We start from the raw sequence: 25,011 nt of genomic DNA on the forward strand, positions 1-25,011 counted from the left end.
CTTTATGTAATAGACTGGTATTGATAGAAAACCTGTGTTACATGGTTTTCATCTACTGATATAGTATTGGAATGTATATGTTGAATTAAATATATACATTCTTGATTCAAACAGATAAATTCTGAATTCAAACAAATAAATTGATGTACACCAAGGTGTACATCAATTTATTTGTTTGAATTCAGGTTTGTGATATTGTTTAGCACCACTTTACTCAATCAAATCTTTCTTTTTGTGTTCTTTTTGTTATTTATCGTTCTACCTCTTCCAAAAGACTTTTCGGTCTTTATTTTGATTCAATGACTGCATTCATTGTTATTTTTGACTGCACCTAATATTATTACCCTAATCAATTTCTCTCAGTCTTTGATTCATGTCTTGTCTCAGACCCAGGCTTGCACTCAGTTTTGTTCTTTTTCAGGTTGTTCAGAAAATACTGTTAATAAACAAAAACTGTTGATAAACAAAAACTTAACAAAAACTGAAAATAATCTTAATAAAACTTTTAACTTGTTGTTTTAACCACTTTCATCTTTTTAAAATGCACTAGGTTCATCCTTTTATTTCACTTATCACTATTACCTATTACACTATTACTAGGTTTACTGGGATCCCCTTCCTGAATTTTTTCATGATGGTCCTTAGGCTGATGTATTTCCACTATAATTATTATTTTTCCTTATATTCAGGCAAAAATGTTTGCAAAGAACTTTTTTTTTTGTTTATCTATTGAATTTAAGGACCACAATCTCCCTGTTAAAGGATTTGATCCAAAGGATCAGGTTAATCTTCTATTAGACATCCAAATCTCCCTGGCTTTCGTTGTTTAAGTTATTACTCACTTAAACTCATCATCTTGTGGTCCAAATAACTTTTCTGTCAGTCTTGCAAGTTAGTTTAGTAAGTAAGGTTTAGTAAGTAACTAAACCTTGTTTCCATGACACATTTAAAAAAAATCTTAAAGTCTTTATGCCCATTCTAACTATCACCATGGTCTTTTAATACATCCTCTTGAGTCCAACAACCTGACAACTGTCTGTTAATTAATACAGATTTTGATCCACACTTTCTACTGTGACTTGGTAACTGCAATAACAGAAAGGTTCTATTTTGAATAAGATGAAGGCGGTGAAGTAGGGGCTACTGCTCAATGCTTTCAATAAAATCCGGCATGCTGGTCTTTTCTATAGGCTCACTTCATATGGTATCATATATCATCTGGTAAAGTTTTTAAAATCATTATTCATTCCTTTCTAACTGCTGTATTAAAGTTGTCTTTGACAGAAAACATTCTCCTTCATTTTAAGTAACTTTGGAATACTACAAGATATCATCTGTGGTCCTGTATTGTTTTTCATCTATATTAATAGTCTTCCTGATAATCTTACATGTTTACACTTTTGAAGAAGTCTGGCAAAATCTCTTACTTTTGAAAAAGTCTGCTGAGTCTCTTACTTTTGAAGAAATCTGGCATTTCTGGCATAATGACAACAGGTCATCAAAAAATGCATATAACATTGTAAAATAGTTGTATCAAGTTTGTAATTTTATTTTTATTGTATTTTCATATTAGTTATAAGTTATTTATCATGATTATATTGTTATAAATTGTTATGTAATTATAATATAACTATAAATTTTCAGAAATCATATAATAGGTATCATATGGTTAAACCTATGTATTTGTTTATTTGTTTTATATAAAATATTTATATAATAAAATTAAAATTAGTGATATCTTATTATAAAATTATTTCAAAGTACTAAAATATTGCAAATTTACAAATTGCTTTTTGACAATAAAAGAATAAAAATACAAAATAAATCCAATTAGTAGATACAACTTTCTTTAGGTGCGGTTTTTATCTGATTTGATAAACTGCAATTTTTTGGTTGCAGCATCATTAATTGGTTTTCTTGAAACTTTGATGAATGCTGCTTTACAAATAGGAGTGCCTCAGGTACTTTTAAAAAAAGTTATAATAAATTTTTCTTAAAGTTTTTCTAGTTATGTTGTTTCACAGAATTTTTTAAAATTAATGAGTACTTTTGTTTGTGTGCAAAAGATCTTATGATCTTATGATAATGTTTATAATACAAATTATTTTTTTCAGGTTCGATCGGATTGGTTTGTGTACAGTATTCTGTCATCTTTACCATGGGTTCGTTTTTTTAAAGTTGTTTTTAATAAATATTTAACCCTTTTAAGACAAATTTGTCGATAAACAATAACAATGAATGCGGTTCCAACAAATTAAAAAAAAATTTATAAATTTGAAATGAAAAAAAATGTTTGTTTTGATACTTTGTTACTCTTACGTTTTTAACAATTTTTCATAGTTTTTTAAATAGTTTTTCTATCTATTTAACAGTTTGATAACATGAATAGATTTTAAATCCAAAAATTAGCAATGACTTTGTTGCAGCATATATTTTTTGCTATGTTCTAAGAAACAAAAAAATTTGCACCTTGTTTTTGAATTTTAAAACTTCAAAGATGAAGATATTAGGCTAATACTGCATTTTAAATAAATAATTCAAAAATAAAAAAAATATCTTTTTAATAAGTTGGTAAAGACTGTTTTACAAATAGTTTAAACTAATGAACAAATATTAAATAAAAATAAAAGATATAAACAAAATATCTTTTCTTGTTCCCTTTTCTTAAGTTTTTGATGGAAATTTTCATGCTTTGTAACATCATCTCAGAGATGGATATTTAAAATATTATATGTTAAAAGATTTTTTTTTAAATTCACTTTGATTTTAAATATTATATGTAAATATTATTAAATATTTATATATTTATGCATATTCTTGTTATTAATTAGTTCTTTAGCAAAATAAGTCTGTATTCTGACTAAAATATGTTTATTGTAAATATCAAACCATTTATTAAAATTATAATCACATGCGGTAGTGGTGTTGTGGTAGAGTGCTCGCTTTATAAGTGAGAGGTTCCGAGTTCGATCCCCACCACGTTCCTGGTAGTACCTGTAGTTAGAGTTGAGAGGGTTATAACGACAAGTAGCCTCGTCATCTGTAGTTGCCTTATCGGCCTTGTGAAGGTAAAGTAACAAAAAAAAAAAAGAGATAAAGTTAGACACTCCGCTATTTGTGTTTTTCCTTTTTTGTATTATTTAATTTGTCTTTTGTTATGTGTACATTGAGCGTGTTTTTAAAATTATTACTTTTTCATATTATTGGTGACAGCATCATTTATAGGTCCCCGCCCCCTTTTTGAAGTAAGCGAATAAAATATTTATATCCCTCCTCCATCCTCTTGAACTTAGTATACTTATTCTACATGTGGTTTAACTCCTCTGTAACTCCTATCTGAATTAGATAAAACTAAATAACCTCCTATTTGACATTTTCAGAACAAAAACAATCCTGACTTACTTTATGTTTAAACTTTTGTACGCACTAGTTCCAGTTTACATGTGTACTTATTATAAAGCTTCAGTGTCTTATCTCTGATGCTAAAACCATTGATGTTAAAGTTTTGAAACCTTGTATTTTTCCAAACATCTATTACAGCAGAAAAAACACATCTTTGTTTAGGATTCTCTCAGGAATTATCTTTGCAGATCAGATCCCTGTTGTTATGTTTCTGTGGGCAGGATATGACCAACTTAGTTTATTGAAATCTTATTGATCTAAAAATTTAAAATAAAAATTATTATAATGGTTTTGTTGTTATTTATTTACTTCATTGCATCTTGTTTTTTTACACTTGGAAGGGGTATTGAATTAAATATGCATTGTATAAAATAAGCCATTGCTAACAACATTCAAATACTTTATCGTTTTATTATAGTGCTTTTATAAAATTTGATATTTTAGTTGGCAGATTTTAGAAACTGGATGTATCCTAGAGTGTTTCTAAAGGTTGGCAGGTGGTTTGTTGGAAGGTCATTAATTGGGTACTTCAAGAGGACCAGCAGCCTCCTTGTATTAGTCCATAAAGTATGGACTTTCTTTTTTTATAAGTACCAAATGACCCCTTTCAGGTAATATTTTTATCAATAGTTAATACTTTAAAACAAATCAACAATTGGTACACTAAACTTTGGTTACTTAAGTCTTGGTCTTTTCTGGTGTACCAAAAACTTAAATCTTTATCTGAGTGGTTTATTCAAAAATGCAGTAAAATCCTTTTAATTTGTCTTGTCTTTAGCTGTTTCCCTGTATTTGTTTTTACTCAAATCTGAAAAATTTCTACCCATCTTCATTAAATTTCATTTCTATTTCATTTTCATCTTCATTTGATTCTTGAGTTTAATACAATAGAGTTTAATACAAGGTGTTTTGACCAAGTGTAAAGTGCAAACACTGGCTCTTTTACATCTTTTATAGCAAAGAATCGTTACACAAAATTTAAATTGATATATTTGTATATTTAAATGAGATATTTGCCTGTAGTTGCAGGATAAGAATTTATGATAAAGCATTTGTTTTTCATTGATCTGATGACTTTTCCTTTTTTTTTTCTTTTTTCTCTCTTCCCCCCCCCCTTTTTCTCTTTTTATTTGTTATTCATTTAATCCAGGTTGTGAATAGTATTGTTTTTCAAATTTTCTTTTTTATAATTTAGTGATTTTAGATAATACTGTAAACTTTAAATTTAATTTTAATTAACTTAGTTTTAAACTTTTTTTGTTTTTTTGTTAATTCACCTCCCCAGGGCTGAGAACTACAGCGACTAGGCCACTACAGGCGAGGAGGCTACTTAGTTGTGGTTATAACCCTCTCTCAACTCTATAACTCCGAAACACAAATCTTGACAAACAAGGCTGCTGCGCAGAGAAACAAATTAAGCGCGGTACTACCAGGTACGCGGTGGGGATTGAACTTATTTGGATAATATTGTAAAATTTACTTCTCCTAAAAAATATTTATTTTTTCAACTGCAAACTAAGCAAAACTATTTATTTTTATGTAACAATAATGTTATAATAGTTAATAGTGATTTACTTTGATTGTATATAACATTACTAGATGATGTATTAATTGTTAATACTGATTTACTTTGCAATCTTCCAGAAAAAAATTCAACTTTTTACATCAGGAGTTCATTTTTACGCACTAGCTAGATCTTTTTCCTCTGCATATATAGCACTGCAATGACATATGCCCATTCAGCCCTCAAAATTATTAAGAATGAAGTTGGCGATAAATTGCCAAACATAAATTCTTAGGGGTCGGCAAAAAAATGACACAAAAGGGTTACCACAAAACATAGAAATGTGGTCCGCAATTTTTTCCCACCCAAACACTTTTTGGTTAGCAGTTAGGTCGGCATTGCTGAATGTTGACCCAAATTCCGAGGGCTGAAGAGCATGGATAGTAATGCATTTTCAGCATTTTCATCAATACAACTTTTACAATATTGTTTTAATTTAAAATTGAAAAAATATTTGCAGTTTCAATTTTTTTTTTAAATAGATATTTTTTATTTATTTGCTTTTCTTTCATTATCAATACTATATGTTAGTTTTAATTTTTTTTTACAGTGTGGAAAAGAGCTTTCAACTAAAAAGCCTAATGAATTTGGACGACTACTTGAATCAATAGAGGTTTTTATAAGGTTTGATTTAAAAAAAAAAATTTCATAGTTCAAAGTTAACATTAAAGTGAACAAGGGAAACACAAAAACACACAAAATGTACATATTTATGTAAATATGAATGTTAATAAATACATGCCATTACATAAATAGTGATTAGTTAGTTTAGCACTGAACTTATTATATTGCAAACTAAGTTTTTAAATCAATGTAACACTCTATATATACGGATGGTGTTAGACACAAAGGAACCAACCATACATTTTCAAAAAATTTATTATTGAGTTATTATTATCCAAGCTATTTTGCCTTTTTCTCTAAACTAACTTTTCTAAACTTCATTGTGTTTAACATCATCCATATATCAGTTTTGGTCGGAAATAAATTCAAGATGTGGTGTCATTACACGTCTTATATATGCTAGGTATGTGAAAAACTTTGCACTAGTGCAGATCGAATACCACACATTTTAATCCTACTTAAGGTGTGTACTGTGTTTTTAGTCAATTTTAGGCCAACTCACTTTGGGTATTTTTCTTTATTTAGAGTTAATAGACTGAAATTAATTCTTAGTTATGAAATAAACTTTTGTTTGGCTTCATATATGCATATTGTCTCATAAAATTTTTTATTAAAGTATAGAGTATAAAATAAAGCATGAATAAAATAATTTTATTATATATATACAGGCCTTGTTTTAAATAAAAAATGCTTAATGCATTAGCTTAATATTTGACGTCATAAAATTCTTTTTATTTTTAAGGACTTTTTTAAATTACTGCAATAATATTAATTACCGCAAAATGACTTGAATGATATTTGAAATATTTAATGAGTTAAATGTTATCTATATATAATTTTATTATCAGAATAAAATTATATATTCTTATTAAATTAGTTTTAAATTAAATCATTTTTTTTTTAAGAATTAAATTATGCTTTTATGATCTTTGGTTCAAGCTTAAAAAAATCAATCATTAGAATAAAATAAAAACAATAAAAATAAACTTTTAATTTTATTTGATGTTTTTTCATTAGTAAATAGGGCTTATGTCAAACATAATTGTCATTCATTCAAACTTTTGTAACAAATATTTTTACATAAACATCATTCAAAATTTAATGTGACTCTTTTTAAAATCAATTACTTTTTTTATCTTACCGCTTATTAAATAATTAAAAAGTTAAAAAACAATTAAAAGTCGCTTAACCGAAATCGCTTACTGCTTACGTAAAATTGCTTAAAGAATTAACGCTTTAAAACAAGGCCTGATATTTTTATGTATATATATATATATATATATATACATATATTATGTATATATATCATATTATGTATATATATATATATATATATATATATATATATATATATATATATATATATATATATATATATATATATATATATATATATCATTACAATAAAATAAGAACAAAATAAAAACAAACTTATAATTTTGAGTTTTTTTCATTAGTAAATGTTTACTTATAAAAAAAAATTATTATTTAAATTTATTATTTGAATAGTGTTTATATCAAACATAATCGTCATTCAAACTTTAGTAAAAATATTTTTACATAAAGGTCATTCAAAAGTTAATGTGACTTTTTTTAAAATTAATTATTTCTTTTATCTTACCGCTTATTGAATAATTTAAAAGATAAAAAATGATAAAAAGTCGCTTAACCGAAATCTCTTACTGCTTATGTAAAATCGGTTAAGGGTACGTAAATTGCTTTACACTAAACGCTTTAGATCAAGGCCTGTATATATATACATATATATATATATATATATATATATATATATATATATATATATATATATATATATATATATATATATATATATATATATGTATATATATATATATATATACACTACCGTGCAAAAGTCTCCGCTCATGTGTAATATTTGCAAGGAACAGTAAATGCAATACATTTTAGGATGATTTTAAATATATAAAAAGAATAAAATGTTAATATAAAAAGTTGATGAGGCCAAATCATAATTTTGCATACTTTTTCCTTTTCTTTTTGTTTCAAATAATTTTGTTTACCTTTGTTTTGTTGAGTTCTGCTGCTAAAAACATGGCAGAAATTTTTCTATATGAATAACCTTTTTCACGTAAAATACATATAAAGTTCTTCAGTATTCTTTATTAAATTTAAAACTGCACAAAAGTTTTAACCAAAATATTTTTTGTAAGCTTAGGTTTGACAGTAGCATGATACTTTCCGGCATGGTAAGGATGTTTTCAGTAATTTTAATTGGTTGCTTTTAATAGACTTATGTTTATATTTATACTTGAAAATGGCATTAGTGTGCGCATTTAATGTCTTGAATTTAATAAAGAATTTGAGAAATGGTGAAAGTAAAGAAAGAATATTGTGAAGAACTTCGTGGCAAAATATGTATTTTACGTGAAGAAGGTTATTCATATAGAAAAATTGCTTCCAGGTTAAAAATATCCGAATCAGGTGTGAGATATGCTCTACAACGATTGCATGATATTGGTTCCAACAGTGACAGATCACGTTCTGGAAGACCAAGAGTTGCATCACAGCAAGAAGATACGTTTATTGTTGTGTCCAGCAAAAGAAATAGAAAAATTCCAGCCACAATTTTAACAGCAGAACTCAACAAAACAAGGGTAAAGCCAGTATCAACTGATACTGTAAAAAGAAGACTAAGATCAGTCAACTTAATTGGATGCGTTGCTGCACGTAAACCTTTGTTGAGGGCAGTAAATAAGAAGAAAAGATTGGAATGGGCAAAAATGCATAAAAATTGGGGATTAGAAGATTGGAAGAAAGTTCTATGGACAGACGAGAGTAGGTTCGAACTTTTTGGTACCCGACGTCGCGTGCATGTTAGGCGTTTACCTAATGAAAGAGTGCTTCCTCAATGTATACAAAGTACTGTAAAACATGGAGGTGGTAATATTATGCTTTGGGGATGTTTTGGCAATGGGTTAACTGGAGATTTAGTTAAAATCACATCTACCATGGATAAACACATGTACCATAATATTTTGGTTAAGCACGCGATTCCATCTGGTATTCGTATAATTGGGAAAGGATTCATCATGCAGCAGGACAACGATCCATAACTTGCATCTGGATTATGCAAAAATTATTTGAAACTAAAAGAAAGGGGAAAAGTTTGCAAAATTATGACTTGGCCTCCTCAATCACCAGATCTATCACCCATCGAAAAGTTGTGGGATGAACTGGATCGGAAGATCAGAGAAGCAGGTGAAACATCTTTTATTAATCAGCAAATGCTATGGGAACGTTTGCAAAAAGCTTGGAATGAGATAACAGCGGAAACCATGAATAAATTATTAGCCCGAATGCCAAGATTATGTGCTGCTGTTATACGCTCCAAGGGGTCTCATATTGATGAAAATAAAATTTAACATTCACAACTTTGTATATTAACATTTTATTGATTTTATATATTTAAAATCATCCTAAAATGTATTGTATTTACTGTCTAATTCGTTGTTAAATAAACAATTAAAAATAAACGCAATTTTCTTGCAAACTTTTGTTACTTTATTGAAATATTACAAATGAGCGGAGACTTTTGCACGGTAGTGTATATATATATATTTTATATATATATATATATATATATATATATATATATATATATACTTGTTTTACCTATTTGTCAGTCATTGTATGTAAACAGTAAAAAAAAAAAAAAAAAAATATATATATATATATATATATATATATATATATATATATATATATATATATATATATATGAGTATATCTGGATCGAATTCACAAGTTGAAAGGACATTTAACACTGTCACAAATATTTTATCAGATAAAAGACTTTCTTTGAGTCACGAGGCACTTGCTGATTGTGTTGAAATTCTTGGAAACCATAGTCTTTGGTCGGTTGAAGATTATAATGAAATTATTGAGAGTTCTCTCGCAAAATATATGCAAAAGCATAGAGAATATCTAACAATTATTTGACTTTGATCAAATAATTGAAACAAACGATATAAATGACACAAGAGAGGGTTATAACCACTAATAAGTAGCCTCCTCATCTTTAGTGGCCTTCTCGGTCTTGAGGAGGTGAATAACAAAAAATATATATATATAAATATATTTATATATATATATATAGAACTCTTATATGTTGTCCGAAAGTTTTTTCCATATTTTGTTGACAAAAAGTAAAAACTAAAATGCAAGACCGGAATTTTTTTATTTATTAATTGATAGACTGCCTGCCCCAACCAAATCTTAAGTCGATGTAACAGCACTCCCTGGCGGGTCAGGCTAAAAGATAGTAAGTGTAGCAGCACTCCATTGTGAGTCAGGCTATTTGTCAGTCGATATAGCAGTACTCCCTTGCGAGTCATGCTATTTGTCAGTCAATGTAGCAGCACTCCGTTGCAAGTCAGGCTATAAGATAGTCGATGTAGCAACACTCCGCGCATGATTTACAGTAAAAAAAATAAAATAAAAACATTTTACTAAAAAAATTAAAAATAAAAACATTTTATTAAAAAAAATAAAAATAAAAACATTGTTTATATTGTTAAAAACATTCAGAATATTTATAAAAACATTCTGGTCAATTAAATTTGCGTTTTTGTGGTTTTTTTAAAAAAGGATTGATTTGTAATTAAATTAATGGTTTTGACTTTTGTTCAACGCACAAATGTTGGGCGAAAGTCAAAAGTAATTAATAGTGACGTATGTGTTGGCGTAAGAATCATTTTTTTCCTTAAGTGCTTCCCAAATGCAACAAACTATATATATATATATATATATATATATATATATATATATATATATATATATATATATATATATATATATATATATATATATATATATATATATATATATATATATAGATAATAAAAAAACAAAGTTTATGTTTGAGTAGAACTTAACTGCCAATTTTATTTAAAAATATTAATAAATATTGTTCAATATATATAGACTGCATTGCCAAATGCCGACCATGAAAGTCTTTTTTTTTTTTTTACTGTTTACATACATTGACTGACAAATAGGTAAAACAAGCGAGGAATACTGATTGGAAGCGAGGAATACTGAGGAACATCGATTAAGAGTTTTGATTTAGCAGGCAATCAATATATATATATATATATATATATATATATATATATATATATATATATATATATATATATATATATATATATATATATATATATATATAATTGATTTTTTGACTGCAACATCGATTAAGAGTTTTGATTTAGCAGGCAATCAATATATATATATATATATATATATGTATATATATATATATATATATATATATATATATATATATATATATATATATATATATATATATATAATTGATTTTTTGACGAGATTAAATAAAAATAACTACATGTTTTTTACAGACTACAAACTCCTTTCCTCCTATGTCCAACAAACCTTGTTCCTATAATTTTTGGTAAATTGTGGTGTGTTATACCAAGGCATTTTGAGGCTGCTTCAACTTCCGCTTTTAATTTACCAGAGTTCCTTAATAGATAGTAGTTAGCGATATAAAAGTCATCAATTTTTGTAAAATCAGGGATTTCTTTAAATGCTTCTTTTACTGCCAATTCAACCCTATGATTAATGCAATGGATTTTTATCAACCATGGGCGACTCTGGTGCAATTGTGTCAATACACCGTTATGTACACCAAAATTTACATTTGCACCATCTGCAGTTACACATATCACTTTGTTAGTATAATGTTAAGATCTTATTTTAAATAATGATGCATCTGATTCAAATATGCTGTTTATACCATTAGTTACTGAGTTTGAGTCACTGCCACTGAAGAGTGATATGTCCAGCAACTCTGTGACCATATAGATCGGTATACTATTTCTTTCCGTTTGAACTAAAACCAGTTCTTTTTCTTTGCCCGTTTTTTTTGCTTGACTACCGTCACTAAGAATAGAAAAAAAGTTGTACCGTATAAAGGTTTTCAACACATTTTTCACCTACTGAGTCAGCACAACATTTAATCATTTTTCTTCCAGTATGACTATTCTCATTTCGTTTAATTAAGCTTGCGCCAGGTAATTTTGCACACTTCACCTTAAATAAAAATGTTAAATGCATCCATTAAAAAAATAGAACTTGTAAGCATATACAGGTAGAAAAATAAAACAAATAGAGTAGATTAGGGTAACATGAGCACCTTGGTTATTATAAGCATACCCAAAAACTTCTAAGATGTAAGCAGTGAAGCTAAAGTTGCTTTATAATTTATGAATCAACTTTATATGGAACTGTGACAACAATATGGTTATAACAAGAATCAGTATAATTTGCGTAAAATTATATGTAGTAAATAATTGCTCTCGTCTAATTAAAACGCTATTCAATTTTTTGTTAAAATATTATCATTACGCATTACGCAAAATATCATCATTCGTTATTAAACATTTAGTTTTATATTAAACATTTAGTTTTGACTTTATTTAAAAAAAACATTTTTGTGTAATACAAACGTGCTCAAATTACCAAGTGTTTTTAATTAAAATTACCTAGTTTAAAGTCCTAAAATTGCAGTGGTTTTGATTTCTTTTTGAATAAAAGCAAAACATAGCAAAAATGTTTAATATTTTAACAATACAAAATATCTTTAAGTTAAATTCAAAAAATTTGTAATTTTATCGTTTTTAAGGTTTGAGTTAATAAAATTAAAAAAATAACAGACTATCTTATTGTTTTTTTTTTGTTGTTGTTGTTGCATAAAACAAAGTAGTTTTGTTTCAATAAAAAATGGCTTTTTTAATGATTTATATAATAAATTTTGTTAATAACGATTCATTATATTCCACAAATTAGTTCAAATTGTTATGTTGTTATTTTTTATACTTAATATTAATTTTTAAACTTAATTTAAAGTGCTCGTATTACCAAATGGTCGGGGTAATATGAGCACTTAGACTACTTTTTTAAAACCTTTCTGTTTTTAAGAAAAGTATTTTGGGTGTCCGAATATCTAAGTAGATCATAAGTAGTGATCCCTAAAAATTGTTTATTTAAAAAATTTTGGATTAAGCATAATTAATTTAGAAAAAATTCCAATTTTGGCTTAAGGTGCTCATAATACCCTAACAGTTAAATAAAATGTTATAATGGCAAAAATGGTATTTCACTCATATGTCAGAAAAGTTTTAAATCTTACCAGAAAAGAAAAATGTGATTGAGACATTGTAGGATGGCACCCCATTTCATAGGCAATTTTACCAGATTGCGGTAGCAATTTATCATGAGTATTTCTTTCTGTGACGATAGATTTAAGTAAAAGCTTTTTGTAAAAGCTTTTTTAAAATTCTTTAAATCCACCTGTTAATATATATATATAAATGATTTTTAAACAGAGTTCAACCTCTATCAATTTGATTACCGAATATTATCAATTTATTTTATTTTTTTGCTTGTGAAGACATTTTTTCATGGTACAAAAAAATTAGCGGAAAGCGAATCTTTTTTTATTGATAAAACGCTCATTTCTATTTCATCTAAAATATTTTTAAAGTGGTTACTCCATCATCAACAATAATGAATATGGCAGTAATACGATTACTAGTTATGTTTTTGAAAAGAATATAAGTTAATAACAGCGCCAAAATTTGCTTAACAGTAAAACGTAAATGCTAAATTCAATATATATAACAGCTGGAACAATTTATAACCAAATAGTTTTTTACTTTTAGTAAGTTACTAAAAGTAAAAAACTATTTGTTAAGTTACGTTAGTAAGTTACTTGAACATATAAATTTCGAATTTCAAATCTTTTCATTTCTATATATTGTAAAAATTGCCAAGTTTGGTAACCTAACTTTTAAACATTTTTATTTCTGGCATAAAGAAGTATTTTTTAATATCCACACCCTGAAATATAAAAATAGTTGAGGCGTTTATTTAATTTGTACGAACTAAATAATTAGGAAAAAAAAAATAGCATTTAACATTTTATATAGAACCAGTACAAGTTTGATAGAAAATTCAATTCCATCGTATAAGTTTGGTCTAAGAGCAGCAAATATTCTTTAAAATAGCCTAAATTTGTCTTTCAATTAAATTCGGGTCTTAAAAAAATGACTTCTTCAGCCCTTAGAAAGGTTACATAATGCAATTGTTATTGTTAAAAATCAAATTTTTTTTTCAAAAAAATATTTTGCCTGCATTTTGTTATTTAAAACGTTATTTACACACAAATTTTCAATAAAATAAAACAATTTAAAATAAATTCAAAACATTTTTTTTATGTCATTTTTGTCAATCAGTAACATGTTACTAAATGATGAAATGTACCATCTACAAAGACTATAGGAACTGCGCATAATTTACGAGTGTGTGAAACATTTTAAAATTAAAGTATTTAAAAAAAAAGAAATAACAGTTAATAATCAAAAATAAACTTTAGAAGCAAATCAAAAAGTTAAGCAAACAAATTGTATCAGAAGGTCACAATTAAACGATATCTTTTTTTATGGATTCATATTCACTAAGTTACAACAAATATTATTAAAAAAAATTGTAAAAATTAAATTACTTTTAATTTTTACAATTTTTTAAAGGGTGCCAAATGAAAAGGTAACTTAAAAAAAATAAAATAAGGTCCTTTATCTATAATATCGAAAAATTTTAATAAGGGCACCAATCAGGGTTGCTGTCCCAGAGCGTGACCGCTCTCGGTGGTCTGCTATTAACTTATTTGCTTTTAAATTGAAATGGCTTGAAAGTAGAAGAAGTTATTAAAATAAAACATCAACAGTTTAAATTAAACCCTTACATTTTTTGCTCCTTCTTTATTATTGTCAAAGTCTTCATTTTCCAATTGTATAGCATATTGGTGAGTCCTACTTGATATATGTCTACTAGTGCTATCTTTTTTAATATTACTTGTACCATTTATAAATCGTAAGGCAGCTGCTCTTACTGCTCCATTAGTTCTTAATAAAATAGTACTTCGATGAAGAGCACACAATTTACATATGATTTTAACTACATAAATAGTTTCTTTTTCTGTAATGGTTTCAATTTGAAAATCCTTGACAAACTCCCATCTATTAAAAGTCTTCAAAAGAACTCTCTTGTTTTTCAAAGTACTATCCATATTTTAATTTTAAAAATTTGGCAAAGAATAGGAAAAGTAAATTTTTTATGTATTCTAGTTTGTCTTTATTTATATAGAAATATAAATAGTCATTAGTAAAGATTAACAACTTTCATTAAAATGTGTCTTGTTATAAATTTCATGGAGTCTGCAATGTGTACCTTCATTAGGAAATTTCCTTATTGGCGCAATAAAAGTGTTAAGTGGAAATTATACTCTATTCTTGATTTATCTAAATTTAAGTTTTCTTAACAATTTTATTGCCCTGTTCATAGAAGACATTGTCATCATCAACAGAGTGTCAATTAAATGTTGAGAATAACAGTTAATTGTCTGCCTCCTTTCTTTCAAAAAAAAAAAAAATGCTTTTTCCAAAAGTTTAATAATATTTGAGGTAATACAAAGCTTTAATAGTAAATATATCTTCTACTAAAAAATAAAACTGGTAAAGATTGCTGTGTGCTAACTTTATTGGAAAGTCTGAATATTACACATACCTTTAACATATTAAAAATTAAAAGAGTAATTTAAATAACTTTTTAATTTTTTTTTAAGCTTTAAGAATTTTTCTGTTCATTTTTTGATAAGCGCATAAACTGTTAATTATGTAATGCTGCTGTTAAAAATAAATACATTTTGAATAAATAAATATTTTATATAAAGTATGACATTGCAAGACCTTATTTTTATTATATATTTTGTATTGGTTTGCTTCAAACGTGTTTGCGTTCAATATTTGCGCTTTTCAAGCAAAAGAATCGATCATTACCATAAAACAAAATAATAATTAAAATAACATAAACAGCGATAATATAAAATATAACTTTTTTGTTATTCACTTGTTTTTCAGGAATTTCTTTTTATTGCTATAAAAACTTGTATAAATAAATATACTTGGGCTTGCTAAATAAAAAAATGACACATAAAAAAATTTATCGCAACATTTAATTATAAATATTTCTTTTATGGTTTTCTTTTAAGTTTCATTTAGTAACTTTGTATACAAAGCAAAAATTGAATAAACTTGTTTTTTGTTACTAAAAACAATAAACAATTTTATTAATTATTTTTCACAAAATTTGTCATTATTTATTAAAATATATAGTATACTAAATATATTTTGATAAAAAAAAGCTTAATAAAGCTTAAGTTTTTTCATTAGTAAATAGCGCATATATCCAACATAATTGTCATTCAAACTTTTTTACATAATTGTCAAAGTGGTTTTTTGTAAAATTAATTACTTCTTTTATCTTACCGCTTAATAGAGCAATTTAAAAGTTAAAAAATTATCAAAGTTGCTTCATGTAAATCGCTCTAGGCGTACATATCTAGCGCTGATGTATGTATGTATGTATGTACAAATGTATTTTTACTATGGAGTGTATAGATGTATTTTTGCATCAAAAATGACAACTTTTTTCGGAGAAAAAAAAAAAAGATATAACGAAGTAAGGAAAAAAACTGTTTCCTTAACCCAAACCCTCAGTTGATGTAGCAGCGACTCCTTTGCATGTTCTCCCTTAATCAGTTGATGTATGTATTGAAGCCCTCACAGCTCCCTTATTCAGTATAACAACTGATTACTGGCCTTGTTTTAAATAAAAAATGCTTAACACAATAGCCTAATTTGAATTTGAAGTCATGAAATTCTCTTTTATTTATTTTCTTTTTTAAAGGCATAAACTTTTTTAAATTACTGCAACAATATTTATTACCGCAAAACGAGATGAATTTTATTTAACTTCTTTTTATTAATACTATAAGGGAATGTTACTTTCTTTTATTTTTTTTTTTAATATTAAATAATTAAATTTAATATTACATTTTAAAAATTGTTTAATATTAACAAATTTCTTTCTTTTCTTGATGTTTCCATTAATGAAATAAAATATGTAAAATTTTTGAACTTTTAAATTAATAATTCTTAAATGCCTAATTGTGGCTACAACTTATTTTTTATTTATTTGTGGCTTTTATTTAATTGTGGCTACAACTTATTTTTTATTTAAAAAAATTAGCGAGTTACAAATAAAAAAATTACGTTAATTTATTTTATTTATTAAAAATTTTACTTTGCTTTATTTATTATTTTACTTTGCTTTCACAACAAAATCGTTAACAATTTTGTTGTGATAGCAATGGTTATTTTTTCTAACATCATTTAATAAATAGTTATACAACATATAATTTAAAAATTATATGTTGTATAATTATTTATTAAAAAATAGTTGTTGCAATTTAACTTGCGTTATAAAAAAAAAAGTTTTGTATGCATATTTTATTTTGTGCAAATTTTTGATGCAGCTGCATATGCAGCTGTTAATTTAAGGGTTGTAAATATATATATCAATTATTGTATATATAAAGTTATTTTTGTATTTATAAAATATACGACATATATATATATAATGTTTAATGAAATACAATGTCTGTCAGGTTATCCTGTCCTGATAACATGTAACCCAATACAATCTGCTTCATGTCCTGCTGCCTTGTAGGATACGCTTTTTTAGGCAAAGGCTAGGAAAAGTCAACTCTGGCTTAAAACACCCCCTGCCTTGAGGCTCTTGGTTGAGTAATGGCTAAAGATGGTGTCTTGATAAAAATACTCATCTTGGGCAGATGTTAAACGCATCTGGCTACTGTCTTGAAGAAGGCCTCCTATAAGTTGTCCTCAATGGACAGTCTTCATATCCTGTAACTTCAGGGGTTCCTCAAAATTCAATCCTTGGCCCTATACTCTTTTTATGATGACACTACCATTTATTCTTGTTATGATAAGAAGCCAACACTTACTGATTGCATGGAGGGGGCATCTGAGCTTGAAAAGGATCTTAGGATCTGCTACAGCATGTGGCTCAGCGGCTGGTGAACTTGAGTTCAGATAAAACTCATTTTTTTCTGCCAATCCTCTACAATGAGCTCTACACTTTTTTACTCCGGATTCTATTCTCTATCTCTATAAATCTCAAATCCGGCCTTGTATGGAATACTGTTTCCATTTCTGGGGCGGATCTTCTTATGATGCCGAGGGGTAAAAACACATTGTAAACATAGTTGGACATGCTCTTGGAGCCGACTCATTATTACATTGTTGGAGACAACCATTATTACATCGTTGTAATGTTGCTTCTCTTTCTCTTTTCTATAAATACTATAATGGGCATTCCAAAGAGCCAGCATCTCTTGTGCCATCTACTAAAATTCATTCTTGTGTTACTCTTTATTTAATTAAATCTCATCCTTTTTCTGTGACTGTTCCTAAGTGCTCCAAAAACTCTTATTCGTCTAGTTTTTTTCCTTCATCTTGCTTCCTTCATCTTGCTTCCTTCGTCTTGCTTTTTCTTCGCTTTCTTCATCTTGCTTTCCTGATTCATATAATTTGCAATCTTTGAAGTTGTCTGTCAATCATGATCTTGCTCTACAAACTTCATCTTTTTACTTCCGGTAACTTCCAACTCTTATAGTTATCTTTCCTGATTCATATAATTTGCAATCTTTGAAGTTGTCTGTCAATCATGATCTTGCTCTACAAACTTCATCTTTTTACTTCCGGTAACTTCCAACTCTTATAGTGGTTGCTTGCAGCCTTGTTGGAAGCGAAGATACAAAAAAAAAAGTTCAATTTAGAGTAAAAAAAAAATGTCCAGGAAGGAAAACCAAAAAATAATTGCAATAAAAATGTGCTAATATTTTTTTAAGAACGAATGAAATTTAAATATGGAACAATAGTTAGTAATATTTTTGAATAAATTTGACAGTTAAGTTAAAGCCAAGCATTAACTTTAATTTTAAGAAAGTTAAATTTTTATTTTAAATTAAAATAAGTTTCATATTTTTTAAATCTAAATTGAGTTATCTATTTTTTTTATCAGAATAAAATTATAAATTTTTGTTAAATTAGTTTCAAATTAAATGATATATTTTTTATCAATTTAATTATATTATTATTATCTTGCTCCAAGCGTAAAGTATTAGCATTTTCTAAGCAAAATAATAAATCATTACCATAAAATTAAAACAAAATAAAAATAAATTTTTAATTTTATTTGAGTTTTTTTTATTAGTAAATAGCATTTACATCTATAGTTGTCATTCAAACTTTGTAACAATTTTTTTTACATAAACGTCATTCAAAAGCTAATATGCTTTTTTTTTAAATTAATTACTTCTTTTATCTTTCCACTTATAGAATAATTTAAAAGTTAAAAAATTGTTAAAATTAGCTTAACCAAAATCGCTTACTGCTTTCATATAAAATCGCTTAAGGTGTATGTAAATCGCTCTACGTGTAACAATTTAAAACAAGGCCTGAGTTTATATATGTTATGTTTTATATATGTGTATGTGTATATATATATATATATATATATATATATATATATATATATATATATATATATATATATATATATATGTATATATATATATATATATATATATATATATATATATATATATATATATATATATATATATATATGCACACACACATACATACATACATGCATATACAGTACAATCTCTCTAATTCGAATCTCCTTAATTCGAAAACCTCCATAATTCGATTAAATGCAAAGTCACCGTGAAATGCGTTTATGAGAAATTAACTTTCTATAATTCGAAAATCTCTCTAAATCGAACTTTTATTTTTCCCCATCGAATTCGAATTAGAGAGATTCTACTGTATATATACAGCTCAGCCCTCAGATTTAGGAAAAATAAGGTCAGTAATAATTTATCGATGCTGACCTCAAACAGATTGAGGTCGGCAGAGAAACAAAATGTTTTACTATAAAACAGAAACAAATGTAGCGATTTTTTGCCAACTTCAAACACTTCTAGGTCGGCAAATAGGTCAACATTGCTGAATGCCGATCCTAATTCCAAGGGCTGAAATATATATATATATATATATATATATATATATATATATATATATATATATATATATATATATATATATATATATTAAATTTCGCTGTATTTTAGGGGTTGTTAACCAACAATTTTGCTTTAAAGTTACTTTTATAAATTGATCTTCTGCTTTTCTATTTTTGGTCTCCCACTATGTTTTCTGTTTTGATTACTGTTTGTTTCTTGTTGCATTTTAATATATAATGATCCATTGTTCAGAAATATCGAGTTTTTTGGAGTTTTTCCTTGAACTATATCCTTCTCCCCTAAGTGTGCGAATTGCACTTTATTTATCTAATGTTAACTGTGACCGTTTTGCCATTATAAATTAAAAGATAAAAAAATTTCTAAAAGCAACACTTCACTGTCATTTGTTTAGTGCAGCTTTTAAAGAACTATCTTATCAGTCTATAAGTAATAACTGACTTGAAGACATTTACTAATAATTTTGGTAACATAATTTTAGTGATTTCAAGTTAAGACAGGTTTTATTAATTTTATTTACTTTATCTTTAAACTTAAACATATATTCAGCATCAAATACATGGCACAGAAAATAAATTAACCAGAAAATATCCTGATTTTAGTTCCTTTGTCTAAATAATTGACTTAAACATATCTTAGCAACATATAATAATAAACATAAAAGCAATTATTATTGTTATAAACTTTTGATATGATCTTAAATAAAAAAGTGTTTAATATTGGTTTAAAAAAAAGGTGTTTATTATAAAGTTTTTGCTTTTTTTCCAAAACAGGTGTTAATTTGCATGCATTAAATATTTTGCATTTGCACCCATAAAAATATTTTTTATTTAAAATTTTTAAAAACCAGTGCTTTTTATCATATAGAATACATTAAAAGGGTACTCAGCATATATTTTATAAAATATATGCTAAAACCCCCTTAATGTACTCTATATATCTTTTACTGCTGGTTTAGGTGAGTATTCTGACGTCATACCGAAATAGCCTGCTGCCGGGGCTTTAGTACATACATCAACTGACAAATAGCCTGACTTGCAGTGGATGGCATGAGGCAGCAATCTTTTCTTTCATTATTCTTCATTTTTTTCTTCTTTTTCTGATTATGCATACTTAATTAAAGTAACAAAAATATGATAACATTTTGTTACATATATATGCTATAGTAGATTAATTTAATTACTTTTAATTAATTTTTTGGGAGATTTCTGCAAATCAGTTAGCCGGTTTGTATTAAAAACATTCACTAGATGTTGAAAATTCTATACCAGTTTAAAAAATATCTAAAAAATTTTCAGATGTGACCGGCTAAAGAAATAAACTGTTTTTTTTTGATAATATATATTTAACTTATGTTACATCACCTACATTACCGAGTGAATATTATTGCTGATTTTTTGTATCTATTATTAAGAGTTAGAATTATGTAAAAAAAAAATTGCAAAAGTATTGAACATTAAAAATAATTAACAATGGAAATTTTTAAAAACTGGTGCCTTTCTTCCTGATTGATTTTTCATAACATTTATGAAAGTAATCAAATCGAAAACAGTTTTTCCGCAAGACAAAGAGCAACTTTGAAAAATTATTTTAGTACAACTTTATTAATACTTATTTGAGTCATTTAAATAAGAAAATCTTTGGCTTGTCAAAGTTTTACTTACACTTCTTACTTCTTATGCGTATTGCCTTATTTTCATTAGGTTGACTATTTAAAATGCTGCAAAGAATTTACATTAAAATCCTTTAAAATACTTTTGACGTTAAAACTGCTATCACGGTTTAGAAGGATGAGGGGTTCAGGTATATGTGATTGTTTGTGACAGGAGGGAAGGGATTTAGAATTGACAAAATTAGGGTGATGTGTTTTATAGATGATCCCACTTAATAGCATTTACAAACGATTTGTTTTAATAAAACAAAACAAAAAAAAGGTTCTAAATGATGAAACTAAATTTTGAAAAAAAAAGAAATTTTATCATGTTTTTGTTAACTTATGTTGCATGAAACTTGCAAAAGTTCTTTTGTTATTATCTTGAAATATATATATTTTATACAGTATAAAGTGTGACTAACAACAATTTGAACATGTTAGCTCCATTTTCACGCTAAATTAATTCTGATTATGCAATCAAGGCCACCACAGATGAGGAGGCTACTTGTGGTTATAACCCTCTCCCAACTCTATAGCTCCAAAATATGAACGTCGACGAGCAAGGCCGCTGCGTGGAGAAGCAAGTTGAGCACGGTACTACCAGGGGCATGGTGGGAATCCAACTCGGAACCTCTCGCTTATGAAGTGAGTGCTCTGCCACTACACCACTACCACATATATATAATTATATATATATAGTTTTGAATATATAATATATTTATATATTTAATGTACTTAATCTTAAACAAAAAATGTCATATAGTTACACTACACACATATATAATTTTTTTCTGGTATATTCAGGAATTCTAGAAATTCAACTCTTTTGAGTTTCCAGAAATTTCTGCATTTTTTGTTAATGATTTGTGATAAAGGTATAGAAAATTTTTAAAATGTCAGCACTTGGATGTAACTATATTTTCTATTATCGAAATTTTTATGTAATTTTATATAATAAATAATAATAATAATATTTAACATTATTTAATATTATTTTATTATTACTTTCATTTAATAATTAATATTAATAAAAATAATTGTATAATAATTGCATTTAGTAAACGCAACAAACTTCATAGTAAAGCACTTCGAGTTTGGTCATCTGATAATCCTCACCCTCAGGAAGAAGTATGATTATTTTGTCTCAATAACGATAAAAATCTTTGTTCTCAACAATTTGTTTTACATAATGTTTATAATAATACCTAATATATATGTTGTATAGTGTTTGATATATATATATATATATATATATATATATATATATATATATATATATATATATATATACATACATACATACATACATACATACATACATACATACATACATACATACATACATACATACATACATACATACATACATACATACATACAGGGTGTTAGCCAGCCTGATGGCGCCGCGTATAACGCGATTTCCCAATTGGTTTAAAATTCCCAAAGGTTTGTAAGATCGTGGTAAAAAAAAAATTTAATCAGTCTCAGATTTAAATTGTTGCGCTAGACTAGTAAAAAACGCAATTAGTACGCGCGACAAGGAAATGAATTAAGTTAATCAATTAAGAATTAAGATCGATTTTTTAATGTGAAAAAAAAAGTGTCGTCATTAACAAGCAAGATCATTTATTCAAAAGTTAAAAAAAATGTTTTTAATTTTTAATTGACGTCAGTTATTCTCCAGTTAAAATTGTTCAATGCGTTTAATAAATTATTTTATTAATTTATTTTGTTATTCAAAAACTCTTTATTTACATTCTTGCTTTTTATCTTAATTTAGGAAAGTTACAAATAAAATTTGCATAATAATAAATATTATAATATAAAATAAGTTATTAAGGTTTTTATATTAAAAGATTTATTAATAATTTTGGTAAAATAAATTAGCTGGTAAAGTAAACCGAAAATAACAACAACAACAAAAAATCAAAACTTGCAATAAAACGTATTGTATGTTATATTTGCTTAAAACATAAAAGAAGATAATTAAATAATATTATAATATTATTAATTATTAACCAATGTTTACAATAATTACAATAATTAATTTTTTATTAATTTACAAATTCAAAATTTACGTAGATATTTAATGTATATTTGTAAATTGAAAAAAATCGATCTGCCCCTTAAATATCTTTGTTACTTACTCGGCGTAGTTAAGGCAATTTTAAAATACTGTAGCGTCTGTATGATATTTTGTTGACTACTACATATTTCCGTTAAATGATCAGGTCTGTGAATCATGAAAAGACAGAAAAAATAAAATGATAAATTTTGCGGTATCATAAAATATAAATGTTTGAAGCGAAAAAACCCAGACCGCAGATTAATTTTTTTTTTAAAATCTTCTTAAAATCCTAATTCGCTTGTCCAAATTTGTATAAGATTTTAAATAAATACGATTTTTAGGTAATATGAACATCATAGATTAAAAACTTAAAACGTTTATTGTAATTATTATTATTAAACTTTTTCTTGATTGCAAGTTCTTTTTTGGTCGGAATTCTTGTATTTTTTGTAAAAATTGATAGAAATATTGTATTTTGACAACTATATAAAGCTAATAGGTCAGAACCAATTAGAACTAGGATCTATAGTAAATTAAGGCACTTTTTCAAAAGATTTTAACTAAATTCATGTTAACTTCGATGAGCGAAAGTGATCTAAAGGCTCCAAAATGGTATTCTTTGTATTCACAATTAGGGGTAGTAAAAAGGATTAGAAAATTATGTAAAAAAGAAAAAAATTCTTCAAATATTAAAAAAACCTGAAGCGAAAAAAAAAACAACATCTAAAGCTTTTGTTTGGACATAATACGCCTATATAGTCATGCCAATTTCAAATAAATAAGTTCGAATAATTTGTAAATCGCCTTAACTACACCAAGTATTTAAATAAAAGTAGAATTATATTTGACGGAAATTAGCGAGCCAACCAATTTTTCAATAAAAGGTTATTAAAATTTCGAAAACTTTAATTTAACTTTCATTTAAAAGCTATCAATTTAAATAAGTTTTTTACTATTTTAATTTATCTTATGATAAAAATTGTAATATAAAATATGATGAACAATAATACGATTGCCTATGTAAGAAAGTTAAAATTTTTTTTTAACTATTTTATAATTTTTAGTTTTAAAATACTAAGTATTTTAAATCTGAAATATTCGAAATCTTTCCATATAATTAGGGTTGTCAAACGTCTGGATTTTACAAAAATTACAATTTTACGGATTTTATAAACCTGTAATAATTTTTTTTTTAGTGTTTTTCTTCGTAAAAGCCGTAAAATTCTGGCATTCCTAAGTAAAATGTATAGTTTTTTTTATCGACTGTCGTTAAAAAGTTGTTTTAGCAAATTAAAAAGTTACAAGAAGATCTTGGAAATCGTCAAAAATGTTTTGTTAAAAATTAAATACTATTTAGCATTTTTTTTATATTTATAATTTAAAAATGAAAATAAAAATAAAAGAAGGCAATATATGTAACTAATCCTTTAAACCTTTTAAAACTGTATTTAAAAGCGATTTACGCAGTTAAAATAAACCAAAGTTTCAATAAATAAATTTATTAATTCATTTATTAGAACAATTGTATTTTGTTCTAGTTTTTTCTCAACAATATTAAACAAAGGAAAGAAGCAATTTAACCCTTGTGTACACAACCAAATTTACTATCATTGTTAGACAACCAGGGTACCGGGTTACCCAACTTTTTTTTTCAGGCTTTA

At 26.2% G+C, this 25,011-nt stretch overlaps 1 protein-coding gene across 1 annotated transcript in view; it reads left to right on the forward strand.

Moving 5' to 3' along the window:
• LOC136089457 (nuclear cap-binding protein subunit 1-like) overlaps positions 1 to 25,011 on the forward strand; it is a 151,507-nt gene that overhangs the window by 31,961 nt on the left and 94,535 nt on the right. Inside the window, exons 6-9 of the mRNA XM_065815467.1 lie at positions 1,854 to 1,961; positions 2,115 to 2,162; positions 5,517 to 5,590; positions 22,341 to 22,410. Of these exons, the coding sequence (XP_065671539.1) occupies positions 1,854 to 1,961; positions 2,115 to 2,162; positions 5,517 to 5,590; positions 22,341 to 22,410 (300 nt within the window). The remainder of the gene's footprint in view (positions 1 to 1,853; positions 1,962 to 2,114; positions 2,163 to 5,516; positions 5,591 to 22,340; positions 22,411 to 25,011) is intronic.

The sequence above is a fragment of the Hydra vulgaris genome, chromosome 13 (assembly GCF_038396675.1).
Source record: "Hydra vulgaris chromosome 13, alternate assembly HydraT2T_AEP".
NCBI lineage: Eukaryota > Metazoa > Cnidaria > Hydrozoa > Anthoathecata > Hydridae > Hydra > Hydra vulgaris.